At 50.9% G+C, this 23,629-nt stretch overlaps 1 protein-coding gene across 4 annotated transcripts; it reads left to right on the top strand.

The window, feature by feature from the left end:
• Nucleotides 1-189: 189 nt before the first annotated feature.
• On the top strand, nt 190-21,837 carry TPM4 (tropomyosin 4). Of its 4 annotated transcripts, none has more exons than XM_006174770.3 (9): nt 190-489; nt 5,361-5,486; nt 9,869-10,002; nt 12,415-12,532; nt 13,098-13,168; nt 14,102-14,177; nt 16,159-16,221; nt 16,308-16,377; nt 20,407-21,837. In XM_006174770.3, exons 1-9 carry the CDS (start codon nt 376-378, stop codon nt 20,487-20,489), a joined length of 855 nt encoding a protein of 284 aa, XP_006174832.1. In that variant the 5' UTR covers nt 190-375; the 3' UTR covers nt 20,490-21,837. The 4 variants fall into 4 exon arrangements, with proteins under 4 accessions (XP_006174832.1, XP_006174833.1, XP_032321269.1 ...); XM_006174771.3 differs by lacking the exon at nt 20,407-21,837 and adding an exon at nt 17,390-20,318 and having other exon boundaries at nt 259-489; XM_032465378.1 differs by lacking the exons at nt 190-489; nt 5,361-5,486 and adding an exon at nt 5,620-6,045 and having other exon boundaries at nt 20,407-20,936.
• The last annotated feature ends 1,792 nt before the right edge of the window (nt 21,838-23,629 follow it).

Genomic DNA, 23,629 nt, shown 5'->3' with positions numbered 1-23,629 from the left:
CCAGCCAGCAGGCCACCGGCATCCTCCGGGGCCAGCAATGCGCCCACACGCCCACACGGGACCTGTGTCACCAGGTTAAAAATGGAACCGGGTCGGGCCTTTCTTTTTTCCCTTTGAGAAAAATCCTAGGCCCAAATAAGGCGACGGCTGCAGGGAGGTTGGTGAGCTGGCCAAGTCCTCCCAAGCAAGCAAGCGAGTGGTGGCTGGCCCGGCCGGCCTGGGCTTGGGCCTCCTCCAAGACTCGCCCGGCAGCAGGGCGGCGCACCCCAGGAGCCTATAAGGGCCTCTCCTCTGCCCTCCCGGCTCACTCGTCCCTGCAGCCCCTCCAGCCCCCACCACAGCCCGCTCTGCCCCTGCACCCACCACGGCCCAGCCATGGAGGCCATCAAGAAGAAGATGCAGATGCTGAAACTGGACAAGGAGAACGCCATTGACCGCGCCGAACAGGCAGAGTCAGATAAGAAAGCCGCTGAGGAGAGGTGCAAACAGGTGAGGAGCCTTCGCTGGGCTGCGTCGGGCTGCCCAGCACCCTCTCTGAGCTGGAGAGGGTGGGAGTCTCGGACACCTTGGTACTTGGAGGTTAGGGCAGAGACTGGGGGCGGCGGAGGGTGATGCGCTGGCTGAGAAGGAGGGAAGGGACCATTGTCTTCCCAGGAGGGGTCCCTGGGCTGTGAGAGATGGGGCCAGCTGGACCCACTCCCAGCAGGACCAGTGGGAGCAAAGTGACAGAGACAGTGGAAAGCAGGTGAGAAAGGGAGGGGCGATGTGTGGGCCACTTGTGTGCGCACAAATGTGAGAGTGTGTGGAGGTGCACTGGGGTGAGAGTAGCAGCATGGGGGGTGTCCTAGATGGGGTGGTTGAGGGATGCTGTGTTTGTGAAAGGCATTTGTGTGTGTTTGCCCATCTGTGCGTGCACACGTGTTGTGTGTCCATGTTTCAGCTGCTCAGAGGGCTGAAGGTGACAGTCTATGGAGAGGGGCATGAGCATGTGGTTGTTTGAAAGTGGGTGTGAGTGTGGTTGTGTTTGTGAGTTTGTGTGTATGTTGATGGTGGAATGAGCATGGGTTTGTGTGTACAGGGCAGAGGCTGGCTGTGCATGTGCTTGTGCAAAAGTTGACATGACATTCATGGAATGTACGTGTGTCAGGGTGAGTGTGTGTGTGTTGAGGTAACCGTGTGTGTATTTCAGGGTGTGTGTGTGCCTGTTGGGGTGACTGTTTCTGTTGGGGCCTGTGTCTGTGTATGTGGGTGACCCGGTGCCCATGTCAGGGCACACTCAGGTGTGACTGTGAGTGACTGCCCAGGGAGGGTGGCCGAGTGTGGATGTGGGGTAGGGCCCGCTGTGACCAGCTGTAGGGGCAGCTGGGTGAGAGTCTGGGGACCGGGTTGAGGGAGATTTGAGGGTGAACCTGAGAATCTCAGTGTGCCTCTGTGTATCTGGGGTGCCCCTACTGCCCCTGCTGTGAGACTGGCAGGGGAAGGCAGGGGGTGCTGGTGGCAGGCAGAGGCACTGGACCCAGAGCTTTGGGGACAAGATTCCCAGGAGGCCCCGGCAATAGGGACACATCAGGGAGCTAGTGGAGGGGCAGCAGGCAGAGGCCTGGGCTGGGCAGTCCCATGGCTGTGGCTTGGGGCAGAACAGAAGTCAGTTGTCTGGGTCTGGGTGGCCAGAGCAGCCAATGAGAGGAGGGAAGGGGGTCCTGCCCCCTCCCATAATGCCCACGAGCTCATCCACACCCCTGGGGTCAACCACCAAGCCCTCAGGAGCATCAAGGTCTCAGATAAGCCCCAGCAGACACCCTGGGCAGTGACACCAAGTGCCCAGCCCTGCCTGGCCCAGGCGCCAGGCCAGCTTGGCAGGTGAAAGTGCAGGCTCTGAGCTCAGACCGGCCCAGTCCATAGCTCAGTCACTGAGCACCCTGGAATGAACACCTTCACCTCTCTGTGACTCAGTGGCCACATGTGTGAAATGGGGAGGAGACAGTGGTGCCTCCCTCCCCATCACAGGAAGACTGGGGGTGACTGTGCAGGTGGAGCCCTTGGTCTGCTACCTGGCACAGAGTAAGCACTCAGTAAGCTAAGGATTCTTTCCTGCCCCGCCCTACTTCCTCTTTGGGCTTCCCCACCCCCCAGTGTCCCAGGGCTGCCTTAAGCGCCTGTGACACATCTGCACAGGACAGCCCCACCCCAGTGCTCCCTGCCACAAACCCTCCTCCTCCCTCCCTGGCAAACACAAACGCCCATCCTGTGCTGGCACTGAGCTGCCAGCTTCCACCGGTCCCTTCCAGCCCTTACCATAAGCATCTTAGCTAGGGATTCAGAGAAAAGCAACTTTCTGCCTCTAATTTTCACTAAGGTGTGAGTGACTGATACAGCATAACCTAAAAAGGCAGACACAAGTTCAAAAGGGAAGGCTCCTCAAAGCATCCAGCCAGCTGGGTGGCCAAGGCCAGGATGAGTTCTCTAGCCTCCAGCTGGATTTTCATTCTGGCTTTTTTTTTTTTTTGCCACAAAGCTGCCCACTGGGGTGGACTTGTACTAAAAGTCATACCAGATCATCTTATAGCTCTGTGACTCAGAGCACATTGCTGCCCCTCTCTGAGCCCTCAGTGTTCCCATCTGAGAAATGGGGGCAAACAATGCTTTCTTATGGTAGGGCACAGAAGCCAAAATTCCAGAGGCCCAAAGCAGAAGTCTGAGCTCTGTAGGGCAGATGGCCAGTTCTGCCTGGGAACAAAGGCAGGAGGCCATGAAAGACAACTAACCCAGAGTGCCTTATGCTTCAGGAGCCCAGAGAACATGGTTCTCGGGCCAGCCTGACCCTCATGGACCCTGCAGCAAAGTCTCGATTCCAAGCCCTCTCTGTCCAGAAGAAGACTAGGAACCCAAGCCTGCCTACTTCCTGCCCGCTCTCCTCCCAGGGCAGTGACATCCGCCACAAATGGCCTTTGACCCCACATCCTGCTTCAGCCCTGCCCAAAGGCCCTATTTGCAGGGATGCAATCCATGACCCTCCTGGCCATTTTACAAGCAGGGAAACTGAGGCCCCAAGAAGGAAATGACTTGAGGGAGACCTCGCAGAGCCAGGGCAAGGCTCAGCCCCCCAGCAAGGCCCCGTGCACCCATACACGCTTTGTGGGGGCGGAATTCAGACAGAGGGAAAGGAACCCAGTCTGTGTCCGTCTTACTTATTTCTCAGACTCGGCTCCAACCAGTGAAGGGTTTGGGATTGTGTCGTTGATTCATTCTGCAAACCTCCCCCCACCCCGGTTCTGTGGTGAACATCAGGCCCAGCTCCACGCTGGGTGATGCTGGAGCCTGTAGCAACCTCAGGCCCAGGCTGGGGGGGGTGGGGGGACAGAGCCACACACGGAGGGACAACCCTCCCTTAGGGGTCAGGGTTGGGCCAGAGGGTCGGATAGCAACTGGGAGGTCCCAAGGGGTTGGTGAGGGCTCTGCCTAGGGGAGGGGGCACTGGCGCTGGGTGTGGAGGGTCAGTGGGAGGAGGTGTGCTGGGCGGTGGGCATAGCTTACCCAGCGGTCGAGCAAACCAGCTGGGAGTCAGTCTGACAAGGGTTCAAATGAGCTCTGTGTGGCCTTGGGCCGGTCCTTTTCTTGTTTAGGGACTCAGTTTACTTTTCTGTGCCATAAGGCTCCAGTAAGACGGTGGCACATTCTAACTGATCTGTGGTCTCCTGCCCTGCTTATGACAGACTCATTCCTGGTTGTCCCAACACTGCAAGAAAAAGTCATCAGAAACTTCCTTTACACCCAAATGAACCCAATGCTGCAGAACTTGCTCTCATACTTTCATGTTATAAGAGCACTGTGCCCGGCACACAGCTGGCCCCTAGGGAATGCTGTCACCCAAAGGAAGTCAAATGGACGCTGGGTCAGGCTGACCTGTCTTTAAGGAAATTGGCTCATTTTCTCGGTCAAGGTGGAAGCTCAAAAGCAGCTGCCAGGACACTCAGAGACCACCAAGTCAAGGCTTCCATTCTGCAGATGAGGAGACTGAGGCCCAAAAAAGGGAACAGGGGTCATACAGCTGGGATTTGTAGTCAGGCTTCCAGCTCCTTACCTAGAGGTCAAGGTCAGAGCCTGTGGACCCTGACTTAGGCCCAAGTTGCTGCCACCCTCCTCCTTTGATCTTCCACCCGGCTTCCATTCCCCAGCTCAGCGAGCAGTAGGACACTCAGTAGCCCAGGAGATGGGAGGCTGGGATGGGACCCTTTGAAGAACGTGCACGCCCTCGTGTGTGCTCACACACATACATACACAGCACCTGATATTATGCATATTGTCTTAGGAGTGTACGTGTCACGGAGGGGTGCAGAAAAGCAGGTCTGGCATGAGGGCCTGTTCAGAAGTGGGTTCAAATCCTGTGTTGTGTGACCCTCAGAGAGTCACTCCCCTTCTCTGGGCTTCCTGTTGTGAGGAAGAAGCAGGAGGAGGATGCACGGCCCTTTGGGGCTGCCTGCCCACTCTGAAAGCATGGACAAAACCAGGGGTCAAACCACCTGAGACGTAATGAGATCAAAGCATGAGCTGGTCTGATCACCCCAGCCCAGAGTTAGAGGAAGGTGAGGGAGGTGAGAGAGGTGACTGGTGTGGTAGGGGGTGATGGAAACAGAGAGGTGAAGGGGTCTGTGGTTTGTATCCCATAGACCTGAGCTTCTTAAACTGGGGGTGCCAGGAGTGGGGCAAGACTCTCAGGATAAACAAAGAGGACTGAAAATTTGGGGAATGTAAGGAACATTTTTATTAAAACGAACACAAGCCAAATATGCAAGAATGTAAAAGATTTGACCTGAGCCTTCCAAGAAAATGATCTTTGAGTACCTATCTTTTAGCCTAAGCCCCCAAAGTCCAGGAGCTGGGGAGGCTGAGCACTTCAACTCTTCAGGGTATTTTGTGAGACGGTCTGAGAACCCCTCTCTTAAGCAATGGGGAGTTCTAGGCAGAAGGCCGGTAAACATATGTAGGAAGCTTCTCTGGCTGCCAGAGTTGGGGTGGCTGCGGGTAGGGGGATGGTCTAGGCCCAGAACATGAGACCCCTCAGAGGAGCCTGCAAAAACTGAACACGTGTTTCTAGGAAACGCGTCGGGGCTTGTTTCCCAATAGCTGTGATGGATTCCGCAAGAGGACAGAGGGGACCCCAAAAAAGATAAGCACAAGGAAAGGATGCTAAAGGTGTATTAACCCATTTACTGAGTGGTGCATAACACTGTTACCCCTGTTTTACAGATGAGGAAACTTGGGCCCAGAGACACAGGCAGAGGACTCTTGTGAATGTGGGGGCACACCCCTGCCCGCGGGGTCGTGGTCCCAGGCTGACGCGTCCCCCGATCTGTCCCCAGGTGGAGGAGGAGCTGACGCACCTCCAAAAGAAGCTGAAGGAGACGGAGGATGAACTGGACAAATATTCCGAGAGCCTAAAGGACGCGCATGAGAAGCTGGAGCTGACGGAGAAGAAAGCCTCCGACGTACGTGGCCAGTAATGGGGGCCCAAGGCAGAGCCAGGCAGGAGCCAGGCAGGAGCCCCGGGGCCGGGCGGGTGGGAAGCGCTAGAGGAAGAGGAGGAGGAGGAAGAGAAGGCGGTGCCTCCAGGCGCTTTCTCCAAATAAGTCCCGAAAAGGGGCACTTTCCAGCAGCTGCGGCCAGCGGTGCCGACGTCAGGCCCTCCCCCAGCGGTGCTGACGTCGGCCGCCGGGCCGGGTGACCTCATCGCCCCGACGGCGGCCGGGCCGGGGGCGGGGAGAGGCGGGGGCGGCCCCGACGCAGGCAAAGGCTCGGGGGCCGGGGCGCGGCTGCTGCAGCTCTTGCCGGAGCCGAGCCGAGCCGAGCTGAGCCGAGCGCCCGCCGCTGCCCGCACCCGCTGCGTGCGCCTCCGCGCCTCCGCGCCTCCGCGCCATGGCTGGCCTCAACTCCCTGGAGGCGGTGAAACGCAAGATCCAGGCCCTGCAGCAGCAGGCGGACGAGGCGGAGGACCGCGCGCAGGGCCTGCAGCGGGAGCTGGACGGCGAGCGCGAGCGGCGCGAGAAAGTGAGAGCCCGCACCCCGGCCCCGCGCGCTCGGGCTTCCGCACCCCCGGCCCGGGCGACCCCTCCTTTCTTCCCTTCTCCCGGCGCCGCCCGCTTCCCGCGCTCCCCGCCCGCCGCTGTCCCCCCCCCCCACTATCCCACCTTCGCACACTCGCGCCCCGGGGCTCCGAATCGCGGACCTGCACCCCGGGACCCGCTGCTGAAACCCCTTCCTTCACCGCCATCCTCCTTTCCTGGCCTGGGACGCGGGAGGGGGTGCCGCATCCGGGTCGGGCGGGGCCGGCCGAGCGAGAAATGGGGGGATGGGACGGAGGAGGGGGTGCGCGAACCTGGAATGGGGAGAGGGGGTCGGGGACACCCTGCTGCCTTCTGACTGGCGGCTGGCGCCGGGGTCCGGGCGCGGCGGGCGGGGCGGGCGGGGCGGGGGAGGGGGGCCTGCGACTCGACCTGGGAGCGGGAAGTGAGAGTGGAAACGTAGCGCTTCCATTGTCTGGGGTTGGACAGGCCGAGACCGGGAGTGGGGGTGGGGGCGTCGCACTTTCTCGCCTCTTCCGAGGCTTCCCGGTTCCTGCTGAACTTTCCCAGCTGTTCCCAGGGGCGCGGCGGCGACGTGTCTGCTCCAGGCGGGGGGCGGAAGTTCAGTCCCGAGCCGCCGGCCTTTCCCTCCCCAGCTGGTCCCGGCGGGAACAAGGGCCGCGGGACCCTGCCTTCCTTTTAAGGGACCCTTGGGACCTTAGCACGGGGCCCTTGGCCCACGATCATTTTGTGTGCCTCCGCTGCAAGTCGCAGGGCTTGAGGCAGATAATGGGGCTGAATGAGGAGGGGGCTTGACCTCTCTCTCTTCTCCGTCCCCTGACTGCCCCTTGGGACCAGACAGGTGGTGGCAACCCGTGGGGCCAGAGAGAGGTCTGTATTCCAATCCTATCTCATACCACTTCGTATTTCACTCCCAGGAACGTGTCTCCATCAGTAAAGTATGGGTGACAATAATGCTGACCCCAGGATAGCCGGGGACGTCTCAGGAATAAAACCTCTGCATGGCATCTGGCATATAGTAGAAAAAAGACTATTTCTGGTCTTTTTTCTCCCTTCTCTACCCCAGACGAGCTCACAGCCTAGTGTGTGCATGGGGGCGGGGGTGGGGGAGGGAGTTGGGGTTACAAATAAGACTGATTAGTGTTCCTGAGGGGTTCTGTATTCTGTTACGGGATCCTAACAAAAGCAGCCAGCCAGTAGGGTAGGTTCAAAATGGAGGTTGAACAGGGTCTTACAGAAGAACTAAGAGTTCGCTGGAACGAGAGATCATGTGCAAAGACGCAGAGGCAAGAAAGTTGGGGTAGAGGGTGGAAGCCCAGGACCCCTGAAAGCTGGAGCATTGAGACTCAGGGTGGGGACCCCCAGAAATGGAAAGGATGCCCGGGCGGGTGGAATTGCCATGTGTATTGACAGGTCTAGGGAAGAGCCCCAGGCTGCCTTGCGCCTGGCTGGAGTCAAAAGTGTTTAATCCTGTAAGGTCTGCTCTGGCGTGAAGAGGCCTCAGAAACCTGGTGTAAGCCTCCAACAGTAGCTGGTTTGGCCTCTTTCACACACGTAACCGGCCTAACCCTCCCTCTGATCTCATCCCAAGTCATCTCGCTGGAGGACAATTACTTCTGCTTAAAAATGGCCCTTAGCCACCAGCCAAGACTTAAGAGTGGGACTGTCCAGTTGGGAGGAAAGATGTTTTTGGAAAGTTGCAAACTTCTTTAAAAAGTTCACTTTTCAAAGCGTGCTTCTCTTGGTCAGGAAAGGGGAAAAGCCTTGAGAAGGTTTCCTGGGTAAAAGGAATTGAGCCCAGAGGAGGCGAAAAAGAAAACCCTTTTTCAGTCTCTGGTACAGAAAGCCAAGAGCCGGCGTGTGGCAGACTTCTGAGTCTGCCTCCCGACAGCTGGTTTCGTTTAGATTTTTGTGTGATTAACGGACATCTTCCTGTTCCTTTGCCACATGTATCTAGCAAGCCTCTTTTACCTTATAAGGGAAATCCTTTGTAGAGTGTAGAAGCTTTGATTGCAGGAAGGGGAGGAGCCCAAAATGACTAGCAGTGACTAGCAGTTTTTCAAAAAAATATACATATGTATATACATACATATATGAATGCATCTCAGAGCTCTTTTGATGCCAGATAATTGAAAACATGCCAAAAGCATGTTGTCAGGATTCAAAATCCCTCGCATAAGGAGTGCCTTTTTTTTTTAAGGCTACTCATGAATCAAGCACCTCTGCATGATCTAAAACATCAATTTCTTGACTGCTAATGAGTATGAGGTCTCTTTTAGGAGTGACAGAACTATTTTTTGGAATCAGTGGTGTGGGTTGCACAATTTTGTGAATGTACTAAAAACTATTGAGGGGAAAGAATTGATTCCTGCCCCCGTAGTGGAAAGAGCTAAGATTCATGTAATTGAAAGAGAATAAAAGGCACCTACTCACTGGAAGGTGTGGGTGACATTTCTGCAACTAGTTCATCGGTGGTTGAAATGGATTCTCCACATTGGTGTTTCAGAGGAAGTTGCGATCCGAAACACCTGTGCGTATTTCCTCTCCCTCTGCCACTCGGACTCTGGAGCTGTGAAAAGTTTCCTGACTCTGTGTTTCTCAGCAACTCTGGCCTCATTTTTTTTACTCTACTAATTTTTACATCCTCCTCCAATTTGGAGAGTCTTTATTTGTCTTGTCAGGAAGAAGCCAGGGTGGGTTTATACTTCACCCGTTGGTGGATCTCCATTTTACCAACTCTCCATATTCCTAAGTGGCCTCCAAGCCCCCGCAGGACCCAGAGTGCAGGTTCAGCAAGGCAGGAACCCTGGGTTGGGGCTCCAGAGGACATTCCCTCTGTGACACTGAACAAAACTGCATTGCCTTGCTGGGTCTCAGTTTCTCCAACTGTAAAATGGGTGAGATACTCGAGGATTAAAAGAGGTGAAGTCACAGCAGTAAGAGCTGTTCTTTGTGGGACATCCCACATGCCAGGTATAATGCCACACCCTTCCGTTGCTGTCCCTGCAGAGGTGTGAAGTAACCAGGTGCTGGGATAGGGAGGCTTAGAGCCAGCAGTGAAGCAACCCACCCAATGCCACATGGCTACAGCCCGGCAGAGCGGGGATTGTGACTCAGCACATTTTTGATCCTGGAGTTCCTGCTTTTATGCGCACCACTTGTAGGTAAAAACACCTTGAAAAGCCAGCAACACCATCCAGACATCTCTCCTTCATCAGCAACCAAGTTTTCTTTCCTTTCTGACACCTTTTTGTCCCAGCAACTCTCAGCCAGCCTTAGTTGAGGCTGGAGTTCTGACCAGGTGACCCCCGCCCCTCCTCCCAACTGGATGGCCCATGTGTCCCAAGGTGTCCGTATTCTTGTATTTATCTTGCCATTCAGGTGGCTGGGAGGAAGCAGACCTTATATGACAGGGTGAGCCAGGTCACTGGAGGCCTTGCTGCCTAGAAACCCCATGGAGGGACCAGCAAGTCTGAAGAGGCCAGCAGGTCCTCTTAGAACAGCGTACTTGTCTATTTCTCCTGGGTTGACTTGACCATCCATCGTGTTGTGGGACGCTTGCCTTTGTAGTTGAGCGGTGGATGCTCACTGACATTTGGGGGAAAGATTGTATGAAAAATTCACATTTTCCAGATGAGATAGAGCATGAAATCTACCGTCCGGATTCCTGGATGGGCTTTGATGGGGGAAGCGTGTTAGCTGGGGGAGAGGATACTGTGTGATGGAACAGCTTCCGCTGCTGGTTGGTCTGTTTCCCTTTTACCTGACCGCCCCTCTGACCTCCCCAGGCTGAAGGCGATGTGGCCGCTCTCAATCGACGCATCCAGCTCGTTGAGGAGGAGTTGGACAGGGCTCAGGAACGACTGGCTACTGCCCTGCAGAAGCTGGAGGAGGCAGAAAAGGCTGCAGATGAGAGTGAGAGGTAAGAACGCTGTGAACTGGGTGGCCTTGGCGTTCACTTATGGGAAATGGGGATCGTGCCCAGTAGCTGGCCTCCCAGAGCTGAAATAAGCATAAACGAGATCACAGACATGCACACATGCACCTACATTCAGTGCACGACCACGCCTTGGAAACCATCATGCTGTGTGTCGAGGTGTTGATGCTGTGGTGGTTACTAAGGAAAACTCCCAACGGGCAGAGAAAGGCAAAAAACGGGCAGAGGTAAGACTGCAGCTGTGACCGTCATTGGCGGTCAGTTTACAGGGCCCTGGTTCACATATTCTCTCTGAAAGCCACTGTGCGTCTTGTCAGTGTTCTCCAGAGCAATTTCCAGGGTGATATGATAAGGTGGGGGATGACATTTGGAATGGGCCAGCTGCATAGATGATTGTGAACAGTGCTCCAGGCAGGCTTTGGGCTACTGCACAGCCATATGGCTGGGACATGCGCAAACCAGTTCCATTAATGTACTTTTAACTGATAGTGCTGCTCACCTCCAGGGCATGCGTGCTGCCTCCGGCAGGGTCCTACAGTGTCCTCCTCCGGAGCGGGCCAGTTCTCTGGCACGCCTTGGCGCAGGCTCTGGAGGACTGAAGGCAGATTGTGTAATTCACAGAAGCAGCCGTCTCTGTGTGGTGGTCAATGGGTTCCTTGTGTGCGGTGATGGTGTGGGCTGGGCCGCTGATCATCGCGGGGCTGCCACACGATCGCACCAGAATTCTTCATTGACCTATCCACCATGGTTTCCTGGTAGAAGCTCCTCCCAAGGCTTCATTCCTGATTGTCCTATGGTGACCAGCCACTAGTGATGCCTAAACCCACTGGGGAATCTTGGCGATTGACTTTTTTTGAGTTGCCCAAGTGGGAAATGTCTTCCCGTGCAGTGAAATAGCTCCTACTGAGGGCACCGATCCCAGTGCAGGCTCTGTCTCAGCCACTGGAGAGAGGGAGAGGGTGGCAGCTCAGGGCACCACTGAGAAGTGTGAAGAATGCAGTCGCAGGTGCTCATGGCTGTGTCTAGGCCTGAGATGAGCTGCTAAGCTGGGTCACAGTCAGACCAGCCTGGCCAGATGTCTCACTTCTGGGACCTCCCCTAGGCAAATCAAGGGAGACTGGGAAGGCCCCTCACTGGTTGGTATTGATGCCACCCTTGTTAGAAACTGCTGTTTTGATAGAAAGAATTCTATACTGAGGAGCTGGTGGATCTCAATTCAAGTCTTTGCACTGTCACCTCCTATGTGGCCTTGGGCAAGTCATTGCGATCTGTTATTAAAGAGGAGTTTCCGAGCTGGCTGATCTGGAGGTACAGGTATGGAGAGTGTTTTGGTCGTCACCTGAAAATGGTAGTAGTGATGGTCCGAATGGAGGTATTGATAAGACAGCAGGAAGAAGGTGATCCCCTGCTGTGGGCAGGCACGGCACATGACGATACGTTAGCCTGGGTTGGTCTCTTTGGAGATGTCTGATGCCTCGTCCACTCCAAGCAGGGTGGGCCAGAGTCAGTTCATTTCATGGTCAGAAGTTGTAGGTACCCTCATCTGTCACCTTGTGGAGGTGCCTGCCTCTTCCCTGGTCTTCTCACTCCATCCATCATTCTGGTTTCCACTCACTTGTATTTTTGAAACCCCTCTGTGTTTCCCTGTCACCTGGGCATAAAATCCTTAGCATGTCATTCAAGTGTGCAGCCTGGGATCCAGCCACCCTGACCTCCCTGCCATATTCTTTCATTTTTCTGGAGCTTTTTTGTACAGCTCTGACTCACTGAAGAATAACTTTCCTCTCGTTGTTCACTTGTGGACTCTTCTGGAAGGCCTCTCATGAAACACATACACATATACACACATCCTCCCTCACTGCAGCGGAATTCTTCACTCCCACAGCCAAGCTGGCCCAGACCTCTGATCTCTTGGTGCTAACTGTTGGTGTACAAGTCCACCTGGTTATTGGTTAGTGAGACTCTAGGATGGGAGCATGGATTCTGGAGCAAGTCACTTAGCCTCCCTATGCCTCAGTTTCTTCCTCTGTGAAATGGGAATAAGGTGTCTATTTCTGTGGGGGGTGAGTTGTGAATTTTAAGGCTCTTAGAATAGTGCCTGGTGCTCACTAAAAATGAAGTGAGTAAAAACTGCTGTAGTTTCTTGGAATATGGTTCTTTTGGGGGGGTAATTAGATTTATTTATTTCTTTTCTCTTTTTTTTTAAATGGAGGTACTGGGGATTGAACCCAGGACCTTGCGCACACTAAGCACACACTCTACAGCTGAGCTACACCCTCCCCCCTGGAGTATGGTTCTTAGTGGCTGTCAGAGAAGCGTTGAGATGCGCAGGTGCGGGGAAGTGTGTGATGAGGCTGTGATGCATGTGGAGGGGATGACGAGGTTTGCTCCTTGCAGAGGAATGAAGGTGATAGAAAATCGGGCCATGAAAGATGAGGAGAAGATGGAGATTCAGGAGATGCAGCTCAAAGAGGCCAAGCACATTGCTGAGGAGGCTGACCGCAAATACGAGGAGGTGAGTGGGGAAGGGAGCGGGGCTGGCCGAGGGCAGCGGCAGGAAGCAGGGAGGAAATGGATCTGTGATAGGGAGAAGCCTGGCGCCGCCTCAAGGAAGCCCTTGGTTAGCTCAGCTGTCCTCCTGTGTCCACATCTGCTTTTCCTGAGACAGCCACTCAGGCTGGGAAACTCTATCTTCCACGATACCACAAGCCCAGGGAAATTCTGTGACACTTGTCTAACTTAGTGGGGAAACCAAGTGATCAGATCCCTTTTGGCCCTGCTGCTGGGCTCTGATGGGGACTTGTGGTCCCCAGTGCTGGGTCTTTAGACCACAAAAGTGCATAGTTGCTCTTCTGTCTGCCCCCGTGGTCTCATCTCTTCCTTCCCTTCCTGTCTGCCTCACTCCTGGGGCCTGAGGGAGAGACTTTGGATTTTCTCCAGGATGGTCAGAGTCGAAGCAGCAGCAGAGAGCCCTCGGTTGCAGATGGTCTAGGTGCAGCCTGGCTGTCTGCGGGGGCAGGGCATCCTACTAGATGGGGCAATGGAGGGTCAGTCTGGGTTGATCCTTTCTGTCTCTGCAGGTAGCTCGTAAGTTGGTCATCCTGGAGGGCGAGCTGGAGAGGGCAGAGGAGCGTGCCGAGGTGTCTGAACTGTGAGTGACTGCTGGACTGAGTGGCACCCAGCTCCACTCCGGGGGGCAGAGCCGGTGGGGAGGTGGTTGTGTGGGGATTGGACACCGACCAGGGCCTCTGGTCAAGTGGACGGGCATCTGTGACTCATTGCTCTGTCCCTCCTCTTGGCCTCCATGGCAGACAAAGAGTGATGGCCACTGTTTGTTCTTCCTGCCCGGGGAAGTGCTGCCCACGTGATGACTCTTCCCACAAGGTATTGAGAAATGTGAGTGAGCCAGGCAGTGGCAGAGAATCCCAGAAGTCCCATTTTCCTAGAAGACATCTCAGGAGCCTGTGCCTTTTTATGAGAACACGGACCTACGGAAGGCAGCATTTAAATTCCTTGTGCTTTGATGTCACTGTTTAGCTGCGACACATTCCTGGGGGGTAAAGTGAGAAGCTTGACCACCAGAATCCCCACAAGCCCCAGCAAAGAAACAAAAAGCCTCTCCCCTCGGACTTGGGTGAGGAATCCAGCCCCCTGGAGCATCCCACAGCGCTGAGAAAGATCTGGTTTCGAAAATCAATTCCAAGCTTACTTCCTGGAGTATCCGGTGTAAACTCCAATTGCTGTCTGCCAGCCTCCGGCACTCCATCTCACACTGAAACAGCCTTCCTAGTCAGCCTCATCAATCAGAGATTTCACAAGTCCCTGTTGCCTCAGACTTGGCAGGAGCCCAGGAGAGCTTTACAAACCTTCCAAATACTCCTTGGCCGGCCGCGCCTTTGCCCGGCACGATGGGGTTTTGATAAGTACGCAGCACCATGTCTCAGAGAAAGCCATTAACATTTTTTCCCCACATTCCTTCTGGGGGCCCCTGGCAGCGTGGATTCCTCCTTTTGAAAACTTCTTTTAGGGGAATTCCCTGCCGCCAGGGAAGATAAGACCCAAAAATCCTTTTGTCTTTGTGCAGAAAATGTGGGGACCTGGAAGAAGAACTCAAGAATGTCACTAACAACCTGAAGTCACTAGAGGCTGCTTCTGAAAAGGTTGGTGGTTGGCTTGAGCTGGAGGGTGATTTGCTGGACTTTTTTCTTTTCTTCCCCACAGGGACACACAGGAGCATGCCGGGGTCTCAGGGGTCTGACGTGTATTTGCTAATGGTAGCTTTGGTGCCCAGTAGCTAGGTTTTTTTCCCTCCAGAAAGAGGTATCCGGAGGCTGGATTTCCCTCTTTCATGGGGTCTTCGCACCATCTTTTCTCTCCACCTCCTATGAAGGTGAGATGGAAAATGAGATTGGTACCAAGTCAGACTCCTCTTAAGGAAATCTGAGCATAATCGTGTAACTACAGAGCCTCACGCTCAATTGAATCCCCGATTCCTCCAGAAATACTTTCTAGAAAGTCGGGCAGCAATCAGAGGTGCAATTGAGCTTTTTGGGTTGAAACAGTCATTCCCAAACCCAAAGCAGTCATTCCATGGACTGACACCCCCCACTGCTGCTGAGTTTCCATCCTCACGCTTCTTCCTGCTCCCTTCCAGTTGCATTGAACTTCCACGCGCAGAAACATTCCGTGTTCTCTCGTCGCCTCTGGTGCTTTGAACCTGCCGTCCACTCCACCTGGGGTGGCCCTCCCTTTGCTTGGTAACCCCCATCCATTCTTTAGGTCTCCGTGTAGGAGGCCCTCCCCGGTGGCTCATCTAGGTTAGGTGTTTCTCAGCTGCATACCCCCAGCTACATCTTTTCTTAACATGCTGGTTGATCACATGTATCCTAATGAGTTGCATGATTGGAAGTTTTAAGAACAGAAACTGTATCTGTCTTGTTTAGAGCTGGGTCATTAGTACCAGTCTGGTGCTGGCATATATTTCATGGTGGGAGAGTTGAATAAATGCAGTCCACGTGTCCACGTGTGTATGCCATAGATGCTGCCCTGGTCCTGAGGTTAGATGCTACGGTCATGGCTTCTGCTCTGAAGAGCTCACAGTCTGATTGAGCAGAGGGATTGACAGAGTAACCATAGGCTCTGGGACTTCAATAGGGACTTTGGGAAGTTAGGAAAGGTGTCACAAGGAGGTGATGTTGAAAAGGACTAGAGAGAGTGATGCTGCCCAGAGCTCAAGTTCCAGAGTCTGGTTCCAGTCCTGGCTTAGTCATTTCATAGCCTTGTGACCTTAGACAAATCACATAACCTCTCTGTGACGCTTTACTTATCTGTAAGATGGGACTGATGATTATAGCAGCATAGCAAGCAGTTACTGAAGGTTAGCCAAGGCTCACGGGAATTGAGCCTTGAAAGACAAATAGAATTTGTGACAAGTAGTAAGGGGGAATGGAAGATGGGGGCGGGCCGGGGGAGCAGTCATAGTCAAAGGCTGGGAGACTGGAGAGTACACAGAATGGGTTCAGGAAGCAAGTGGCAGCTTGGAGAAGCTGGTGGGAAGTGGGATTGGAAACACAGGTTAGGCCAGCCACTGCAGGGGGCTGTAGTAGCATGTTTCCATTCAGTCACCTGCTCCATCTTCATCACACTTGTATCTCCGATTATCAGCTCAGGCCTTGAGATCTCAGTACCGTCTCAGGGAACTCACCCCCAGAGTCTCTGAGTTTCCCACACATTTCTTCTGCATGGAAAGGTGTCCATCTCTACTTTGCTTCTAAGGAGTGTTCACAGCTTTGGGCACACCCTTTTCTCCAAGGAACAGGGAAGATGCATTCTTTTATGCTTTGCCCAACCCTCCCTCCTTTTTATTTAATTTTTTTAACGGAGATACCAGGAATTGAACTCAGGACCTCATGCATGCTAAGTATGTGCTCTACTGCTGAACTGTACCCATCCCCATTGTTTGTTTGGGTGGTTTTTCTGTTGGTTTGTTTGGGGGGGGGATAATTAGGTTTATTTATTTTGATGGCAGTCCTAGGGATTGAGCCCAGGACATTGTGCATGCTAAGCATACACTCTACCACTGAGCTATACCCTGCCCCCACCCCTCCTTTTTTAAAAGCAATGTTTTGGTTTCTCCCACAGTATTCTGAAAAGGAGGATAAATATGAAGAAGAAATTAAACTTCTGTCTGACAAACTGAAAGAGGTGAGTGTGGTCACACCCAGCCAGTTGAGGTTTCTCCTGGGGGCTGGTCTGGAAGCAGTCACAGTGACTCCTTGCCTCTGCCCTAGGCTGAGACCCGTGCGGAATTTGCAGAGAGAACAGTTGCAAAACTGGAAAAGACAATTGATGACCTGGAAGGTAGGAAATGGCCTTCTAATAATGTTTGCTCTGCCTCCCCCTACGTGACACATACACAGAGAGCTGGGGCAGTCTGCGGAAGGGCTGAGCTGGGCTTCGTTCGCCTTAGGATAATAAACGTGCAGAGTGATGTCACATCTGGAAGTCTGGAGCCCTGAATGGGACAGTGCAAAACAAATTCAGACTAAGGTTGCCATACTTCAGGAACCAAAGTATTTCTGTGTAATTAGCTCCACGTGTGAGCGCACAGACCCCAAAATAGGGCTGCTTTTTTCCTTTTTTTGAGTCTTTAGAATTTCCTTCAATTTGCTCATTTCTAAGATGCCTTGCATTTTTTTAATGCCTTGCATTTTTTACAGCTCTCTCCCAGAGAGTGCAAAGCTTATCACAGTATGAGAAAATGGAAATAGAGACACCGATGAGACCTGAACAAGGACTCTGGTCTGAGAGTCTGGGGCCTACGTAGCCCAGAACTCCTTGAAGAGTTCCGTCTTTCAAAAAAATTCTATCCCGTGTTCTTCCTGAAATAACTCAGAAATTCCAGAATCTTGGGATTCAAAGGAAATCTCCCATACTGCCTGTCCCACCCAGAAAGGGTACAAAACTCAGTCCTCAAACCATGTGTCCCAGTGTTTGGTTTGGGAAGTGAGGTTTCCATATAAGGGAAAATGCCACATTCCAAAGCGTAACCTTTGGACTGGATGACATCACTGAAAGTCAGAAATAACCTGGGGCAGGAGGTTGGTATAGGGAGAAGCTCTGTCCATTTCTAGTCACCACTTTCTTAGAGGTTCATTGTGGCTAATTCCCCACAGAACTTCACGCCACTTAGAAATCACTCCATAGGTCTTTGGTTTTCTCATTTGTTTTCCATAGGACACAGCTTTCTCCTAGTTCATGCTTTGCTCACTTTTCTTTTTCTTCCTCTCATTGCTCATGTGTGGTCGCTCCATTTGTGTTCTGTCCCCTATACCTGTTCCGAACTGTCTCCCTGGGGACCTCCACCCTCTAGACGAGCTATATGCTCAGAAGCTCAAGTGCAAAGCCATCAGCGAGGAGCTGGACCATGCGCTCAACGACATGACCTCTCTCTAAGAGGCGGCTGGGGTGCCACCGCTCTGTCCTAGCAATACTGGGGGTCCGCCTTCTCACTGTGGTACTAGCATTCTCTTGGGCTTCTAGAAGCTCCAGTTTCCTGCCTCCTAATTGGATCTTTCAAGCCTTCTCCTGCTGTGTCTGTGACGGGGTGACCGAAATAAAGACAGGCGGTCCTCTTCACGCCCTCTCATTTTCATTTTCACCATTTGCTGCTTTTGAGTCGTCGCTGTGATGCCCTTGACCGTGGCTGCAACCGAGAGTGAGTGGTTTCAATGAAGAGCTCATTTCAAAACAGAAAAATTTTGCCCACAGGATTCTTTTCTGACAATGTGAAAACAAAAGCCAGTTTGGCATGAGCTCTCGAATGTATTCCCGAACTGTATCTGCATGCTAATAGCAGTTTTTCCTTAAATAGAAATTGTTTTGAATGGCAACTCATCCAACCTCTTAAAGCAGCTTAATAGAGTCAGCATAACTTGTAAAAACTAGCAGGCTTCTCTAAAACGATGCTACACTTAAGTGGGGCTTGATCTCCAGACTCAAACAGCGGCAGTGGTGTTTCGGTCTCCTTAGCCATCCTCTTCTTGTTTCTCTGTGTTACGCTCGGAATGGTGCCTGGGGTTCCCTATGTCTTCACTGTGGAGCATCTCTCCAGTTCCCAGTCCTGGGAGGAAGTTCACCATTGAAGTCCACCTCTATACCCTGCCCTTCGACAGCAACTATGCAAGGAATCAAAGGGCATCCCCATTAGCAGGGAGAGGGAATGGAAGCTGCCGGAAAGCCAAAGGAAGGGAGGTGAATTTTTTTCAAGTTCGAGACTGAGCTGCCTGAGATGCTAACATCTGTCTCCCCTCATACTTGAGTTAACCAGAACCAGAAACTCTGGTTTAATAAGAGCTCATAAAGTTCACGTGTGGGTGTTAAAAGTTCACACCTGTAGTGACCGAACGTTCATCTGTTTTCCCAAGAGAATCCAAATTTCAAACAGTCTATCTGGATCTCCCCTGCACCCCACCTCCACCACCTCAGACTGTCCCAGTAACACATTTTAAGTCCAAGCCGTCTTCCAGACCGCCCCTTGAACCTGAAAATGGCATGAAAACCTCCACTTAGATCATTAATTGTTGGTCACTACAGCTTGGTATTCCTCATCGGGTAATTTTTTATTCAGGTGGGGGACCTGTGTCACAGTTCTTTATAGTCATTCCTCCAAAATACGTCTTCCCTAAATTAGCCACGCCCTTCCACCCCCAACCTTTCTCTCTTCCTGCCATGCACCCTGAACTCTGCATAAACCCCTCCCCTCCCATACTGCCATACATATGCCCCTGGAAAGATTACACTGTGTAGGGGTGGGTGGTTTTTGTTTGCTCTCTCTGCGTATTTGTTTCTGGGGTTTTTCCAGACATTGGCAGCCTCCACCCTTTGAAACATCTGCAGCCCTGCCTATCCAGTCATTCTGTCTAACTAAGCACCGAAGTGGGACTCCCTATTGACAGTGTGTGGGCCTATCACACTTCTCAAGGGCAATTAACACTTCAGGGGAAATTTATTTTATCTCAGACCTAATAACAAAGTAGATGCCCGGGAACCCAAGTGGCAAGGTGAAGTGAGGTCAGGATGTGTAGTTGGGAGACCTGGGTTTGAATCCCAGCTCTACCATTTCGGCTGTGCCGCCTTGAACAAGTTGCTTAGCTTTTTTGCAAAATGAAAGTGGTAGTTCAGTTGTAGAGGAAGAAATGAGATCACAGAGAAACTGGTTTGCATGTAGTAGGCTCTCAGTTACTCTGTTAATCCAGACTGGACAGGCCCGTGTCACTGTTCCCTGACGGAATCCTCCCAGACTGTAGTTGCTAGATTTTTTTTTAAGTGCCACATCAAATGAAAGTTTCAGTAGTTGTGGTTGAAAGGCTGCCATCTTTTGCAGTTTTTTTTTCTTGCTGAAAATTTCCAAGCTGATCGTATCACATTTTATGAGGCATTTTGCTTTTCCTCCGGTATTTTAATGAGTCTTGGCCTAGTCCCCTATCAGTCATCACTCGTTGCAAACCAGTTCTCCCTCGTGCTCTGTCATGCATAGATCTAAATGACATCTCGGTTTTTCGTGGTTTTTTTTTTTTTTTCCCATTTGTTTCATCAGTTTAGTCACTTAAGAACATATCTGTAATCTAGCTTAAATTTCAATCACATTGCGTTTACCTCGTGTTTTACTACCTTCCTGTGGACACACAGACACAATAACACAATTCTGCCTGAAATTAAACAGCTGTTCCCAGAAGCTCCAAAGGAAAGATGGGTTATGGGATGGTATTTTCCTACTATAAGCTCAATGACTAATTAGCCGGCCCTGTGGAGAAAATGTATTAGGTATCCATGTCTCAGACTAAAATCTTATGTCTTTGTAGCATTTCATAGGTTCTGAACCATTTCTCATTGGTTGGTTCTTCATCATGACCCCTATACCACATATTGGTATTATCCCCATTTGGCAGACAGGGAAACTGAGACCTAGCAAGGTTAAATGGCTTACTTCACTGACACAACTGGGGCTTCAATCCAGGTGTTCTAACTCAAGGATTGCCAGATTCAGCATATTAAAATACAGGACACCCAGCTACATTGGATTTCCAGATGGGCAAGGAATAAATTTTTTATATATCTTAGCAACATTTGGGATACACTTATGCTAAAAAAAAAAAAAGTATTTGTTGTTTATTGGCAATTTGATATGGCTGTATTTTATTTTGCAATCCTGACTCCCATGTTTGGTACTTGGTCTATGTTAGTCCATGGTGTTCTGCTATAATTAAAATGCAGAGTATTTTCTCTGCTCTTTCACTGTGGCAGTGTGGATTTTAGAAACCTTTTTTTTTTCTCCTTTAACAAAGATGCTTATTAACTAACTTTTCCCCCGTTCTTAACTCTTACCAGAAAAACTTGCCCAGGCCAAAGAAGAGAACGTGGGCTTACATCAGACACTGGATCAGACACTAAACGAACTAAACTGTATATAACCAAAACAGAAGAGTCTCGTTCCAACAGAAACTCCAGAGCTCTGTGTCTTTCTCTTCTCTTGTAGAAGTTTCTTTTGTTATTGCCTCTTCGCTTTGCTGGAAATGAATACGTTGACCAAATATTTTGTATCAGAGACGCTTTGTGCACCAGTTAAATCTATCCCTTCCCTTCCCCCCCCCCCAAAGGGCACCAGCTTTTTCAGCTCTATTTTTATCCTTAAACTGCATTTATTCCTAAGGTAGGCAGGGTATTTCATATTGAGCATACTCTCTTAAGACTGCGGGCATTCGATTCCCAGGAGAATAGATAACCCCATGCTTTCAAAACACAGATTCCAATGTCTAGTCTTGGGTCAATTTGAAAAATTGAAGAATATCCACTGTTGGTCACACTACAGGAGGCCAGAGACCATCACATTGAAATGGGTGGGGATTTTCCATGCAAAGCAAAAAAAGTCGGGGGCTGGGGTATACTGTGGGAAGTCATAAACCACACAGATTCACCGAGTCGTCCCAGCTCTTTCCACACTCCATCGTGCAGAACAAACGTCCTCTGAGCAGTTGGCATGAGAATGCTTGGAAAAGAGTTGTAATGATTACCCAGCTATTTTCTGGGTGGATCCTTGATACTACGCTCTCCTGTGTGTTTCTTTTGTTCTAAAGTTGTTCTCTGAGGAGCTAATGTCCTGCTCCAGTAACGACCCATGTTTGTCTGCTCTGATATGAGACCATCCACTCAGCAGGAATGCATATTGTAGAATTTAGTCCTATTCCGAGAAGCCATATCAAAAAGACTGCTAGCCGTCAATAATTGAGCAAGGCTGTTTTCTATAAACAAAAACTGGGTGGAGTGGGCCTCTCTCACAGCAAAGTAGAGATTGAAAAGTAATTGGCCTAATTTCATCTCCTCTATACTCCAGGGAATGGCAAATTGGAAATTACTTATCTAGAATTTTAACACCTTCTTCAGGACCAAGTTAATAAAAGACCAAGAAACTCCTGATTAAACTGGATATGGAGTATGTTGTGGTCAAGGCTGCACATTTTGGCTTTGTTATATTTCTGCTTTCTCAGTTAACATCTCAGAGCTGAAACATTCCACATTCCCCAGCAGTGTTGGGGCCAACTCAAGTTTACAATTCTGACTAAAAATCACCCTGCTTCCAGCTTATCCAAATCCTCTGCCCCTCACTCCTATTTATTAAGCATCACACTACCCAGGAGATACACTAGCAAATTGTGCAATTGAATAAAACCCACACTTTTCATTTAAATTCTTGCAACTGTATCATATGTAATAGTATCACTTTTTCTACATTTTGGTCAAATAAATTTTTACAGAAACTATGATCGGTGTGAATTTCAGAATGTGTGGGGACACAGACAGCAGTTTGGTTCAACAAATGTGAACGGGATAGAAAGGAGAGAGAACTGTGCCAAGAACTTAGCACGTTTACGTATTTGCTGTATCCTGTGACTCATGGTATAAGGATTGTGATCTCTGTGTTACAGGTGAGAGCTATTTCCCTTGGTTACTCAAACCTCCTGTCCTTTGTTATCCCCAGTCTTGCCTGAGCCAGATTGTGAAAGAATGAGTAAGATTTTAATAGAGAAGGTAGCAGGGAAGATGGTCCCTGTTGCTTGAGTCAGGGAAGCACAAGGCCTGCCTGGGTAAGGTTTTCTCTGTGTTGCGTTTATAAAGGAAAGAAGTAGGAAAGCTGGAAGGTCGGCTGGGTTCACACTGATTAGAACCTGAACTTGATTTGGTCAGGGGTGGAGAGCCATTGGTCAACAAATAGAAGAAATAAATTAGGAAAATCCACTTGGCATTCATTTTTAGGAAGGACTAGAGTGGAGGTAGACCAGAGGCAGGCAGCTCAGCCAGGAAGATACGTCAGTTAACCCAGGATAGTGCCCTAGCATACTGGAATGAGAAGGAAGAAGTGAACTGAAGGAAGTAATCCCAAGACTTAGCTTATTGGATGGAAGGAATTTAAAGAAATGGTCAAAGATGACTGCAGTTTCATTACCCGAATTGCTTTGATATTTGCCTTAAGATCTGCTCTTGGGGAAGGAGGTTAGGGAATCAAAGAGAAATGAAAACCTGTAAAACATGAACGTAATAGGCAATAATTTTGTTACCAAGTATAATTTAAAACATTTCTTTCATTTTAATTCAACATTTAGCTGACACAGCTTGTTTATATGATAGATGCAGGGGATGTCAATGGATAAAGTCTATCCCCTCCTCTTAAGGGCCCTACCACTGCTAGATTGAAATTCCTCCCGTCCCTCCTTCCCACCTCCTTCGGCTGTAATCTAAGCTCAGTATACTGTTTTAGGCATCCTTGTGCCTCAGCACTTAAGTATTTAATGTTTGTTAGACTGACCTGTCTCAGCTCTTGGGGAGTTCCCAATCCCATGAAGTGTGGGTAGGACATGGGATGAGGACTTTATCCTGCCAATAGACCATGGGTGGATACTGGATAAGTATTTTAGACTGAGCACACTGCAGGGTGGAATCCGGATCAGAGAATGATCAGGGAGACCAGTGGGGAGATGTGATGCTCTAACATGCAACAGAAACAGAACGGCAAGATTCAAGAGCTATTTAGAACCTACTTAAATACCAGGATGCGAAGGATGAAAGGAAAGTGTCAAAGATGACTTAGGTTTCACCCAGAAGGTGGTTCAAGACAAGCTAGTGCAAGTGGAAGATGACGAGTTCAGTTGTGAACATAGTGAAGCGTCTGACAGATCCAAAGGCAGATGCCCGGAAAGCAGTTGGGGCGTGGAGTGGTTGGTGGGCAATGGGGTCTCTTGAGAATTGAGAATCACCAACATGGAGATAGTAGAAGCCATGGGAGTGAATATAATCACCCCAAAAGAAAGAACAAAGAGAGAAAGATCCATAAGGAACACCAATATGTAAGGGACAACCCCCCACCCCCACCCACCCAATGCAGTGGAATCTGAGCAGTGCCCAGAGAAGGGAAGGCATAGGTAATATAACAGGCAAATAAGATGGGAAGAGTACCAAGAAAGAATTGACAGAGAAGGTGGTCAATAGTATCAAATCCCACAGAGGATGAGGCCAACCAAGTGGTCAGTGGCTCTGGGTGGAGCTTTTCCTAACCAGA

The sequence above is a fragment of the Camelus ferus genome, chromosome 22, assembly GCF_009834535.1.
Source record: "Camelus ferus isolate YT-003-E chromosome 22, BCGSAC_Cfer_1.0, whole genome shotgun sequence".
NCBI classification, from domain to species: Eukaryota; Metazoa; Chordata; class Mammalia; order Artiodactyla; family Camelidae; genus Camelus; species Camelus ferus.
Note: the sequence above shows the minus strand (reverse complement) of the source record. Positions and strands in the feature narration are given on the sequence as shown.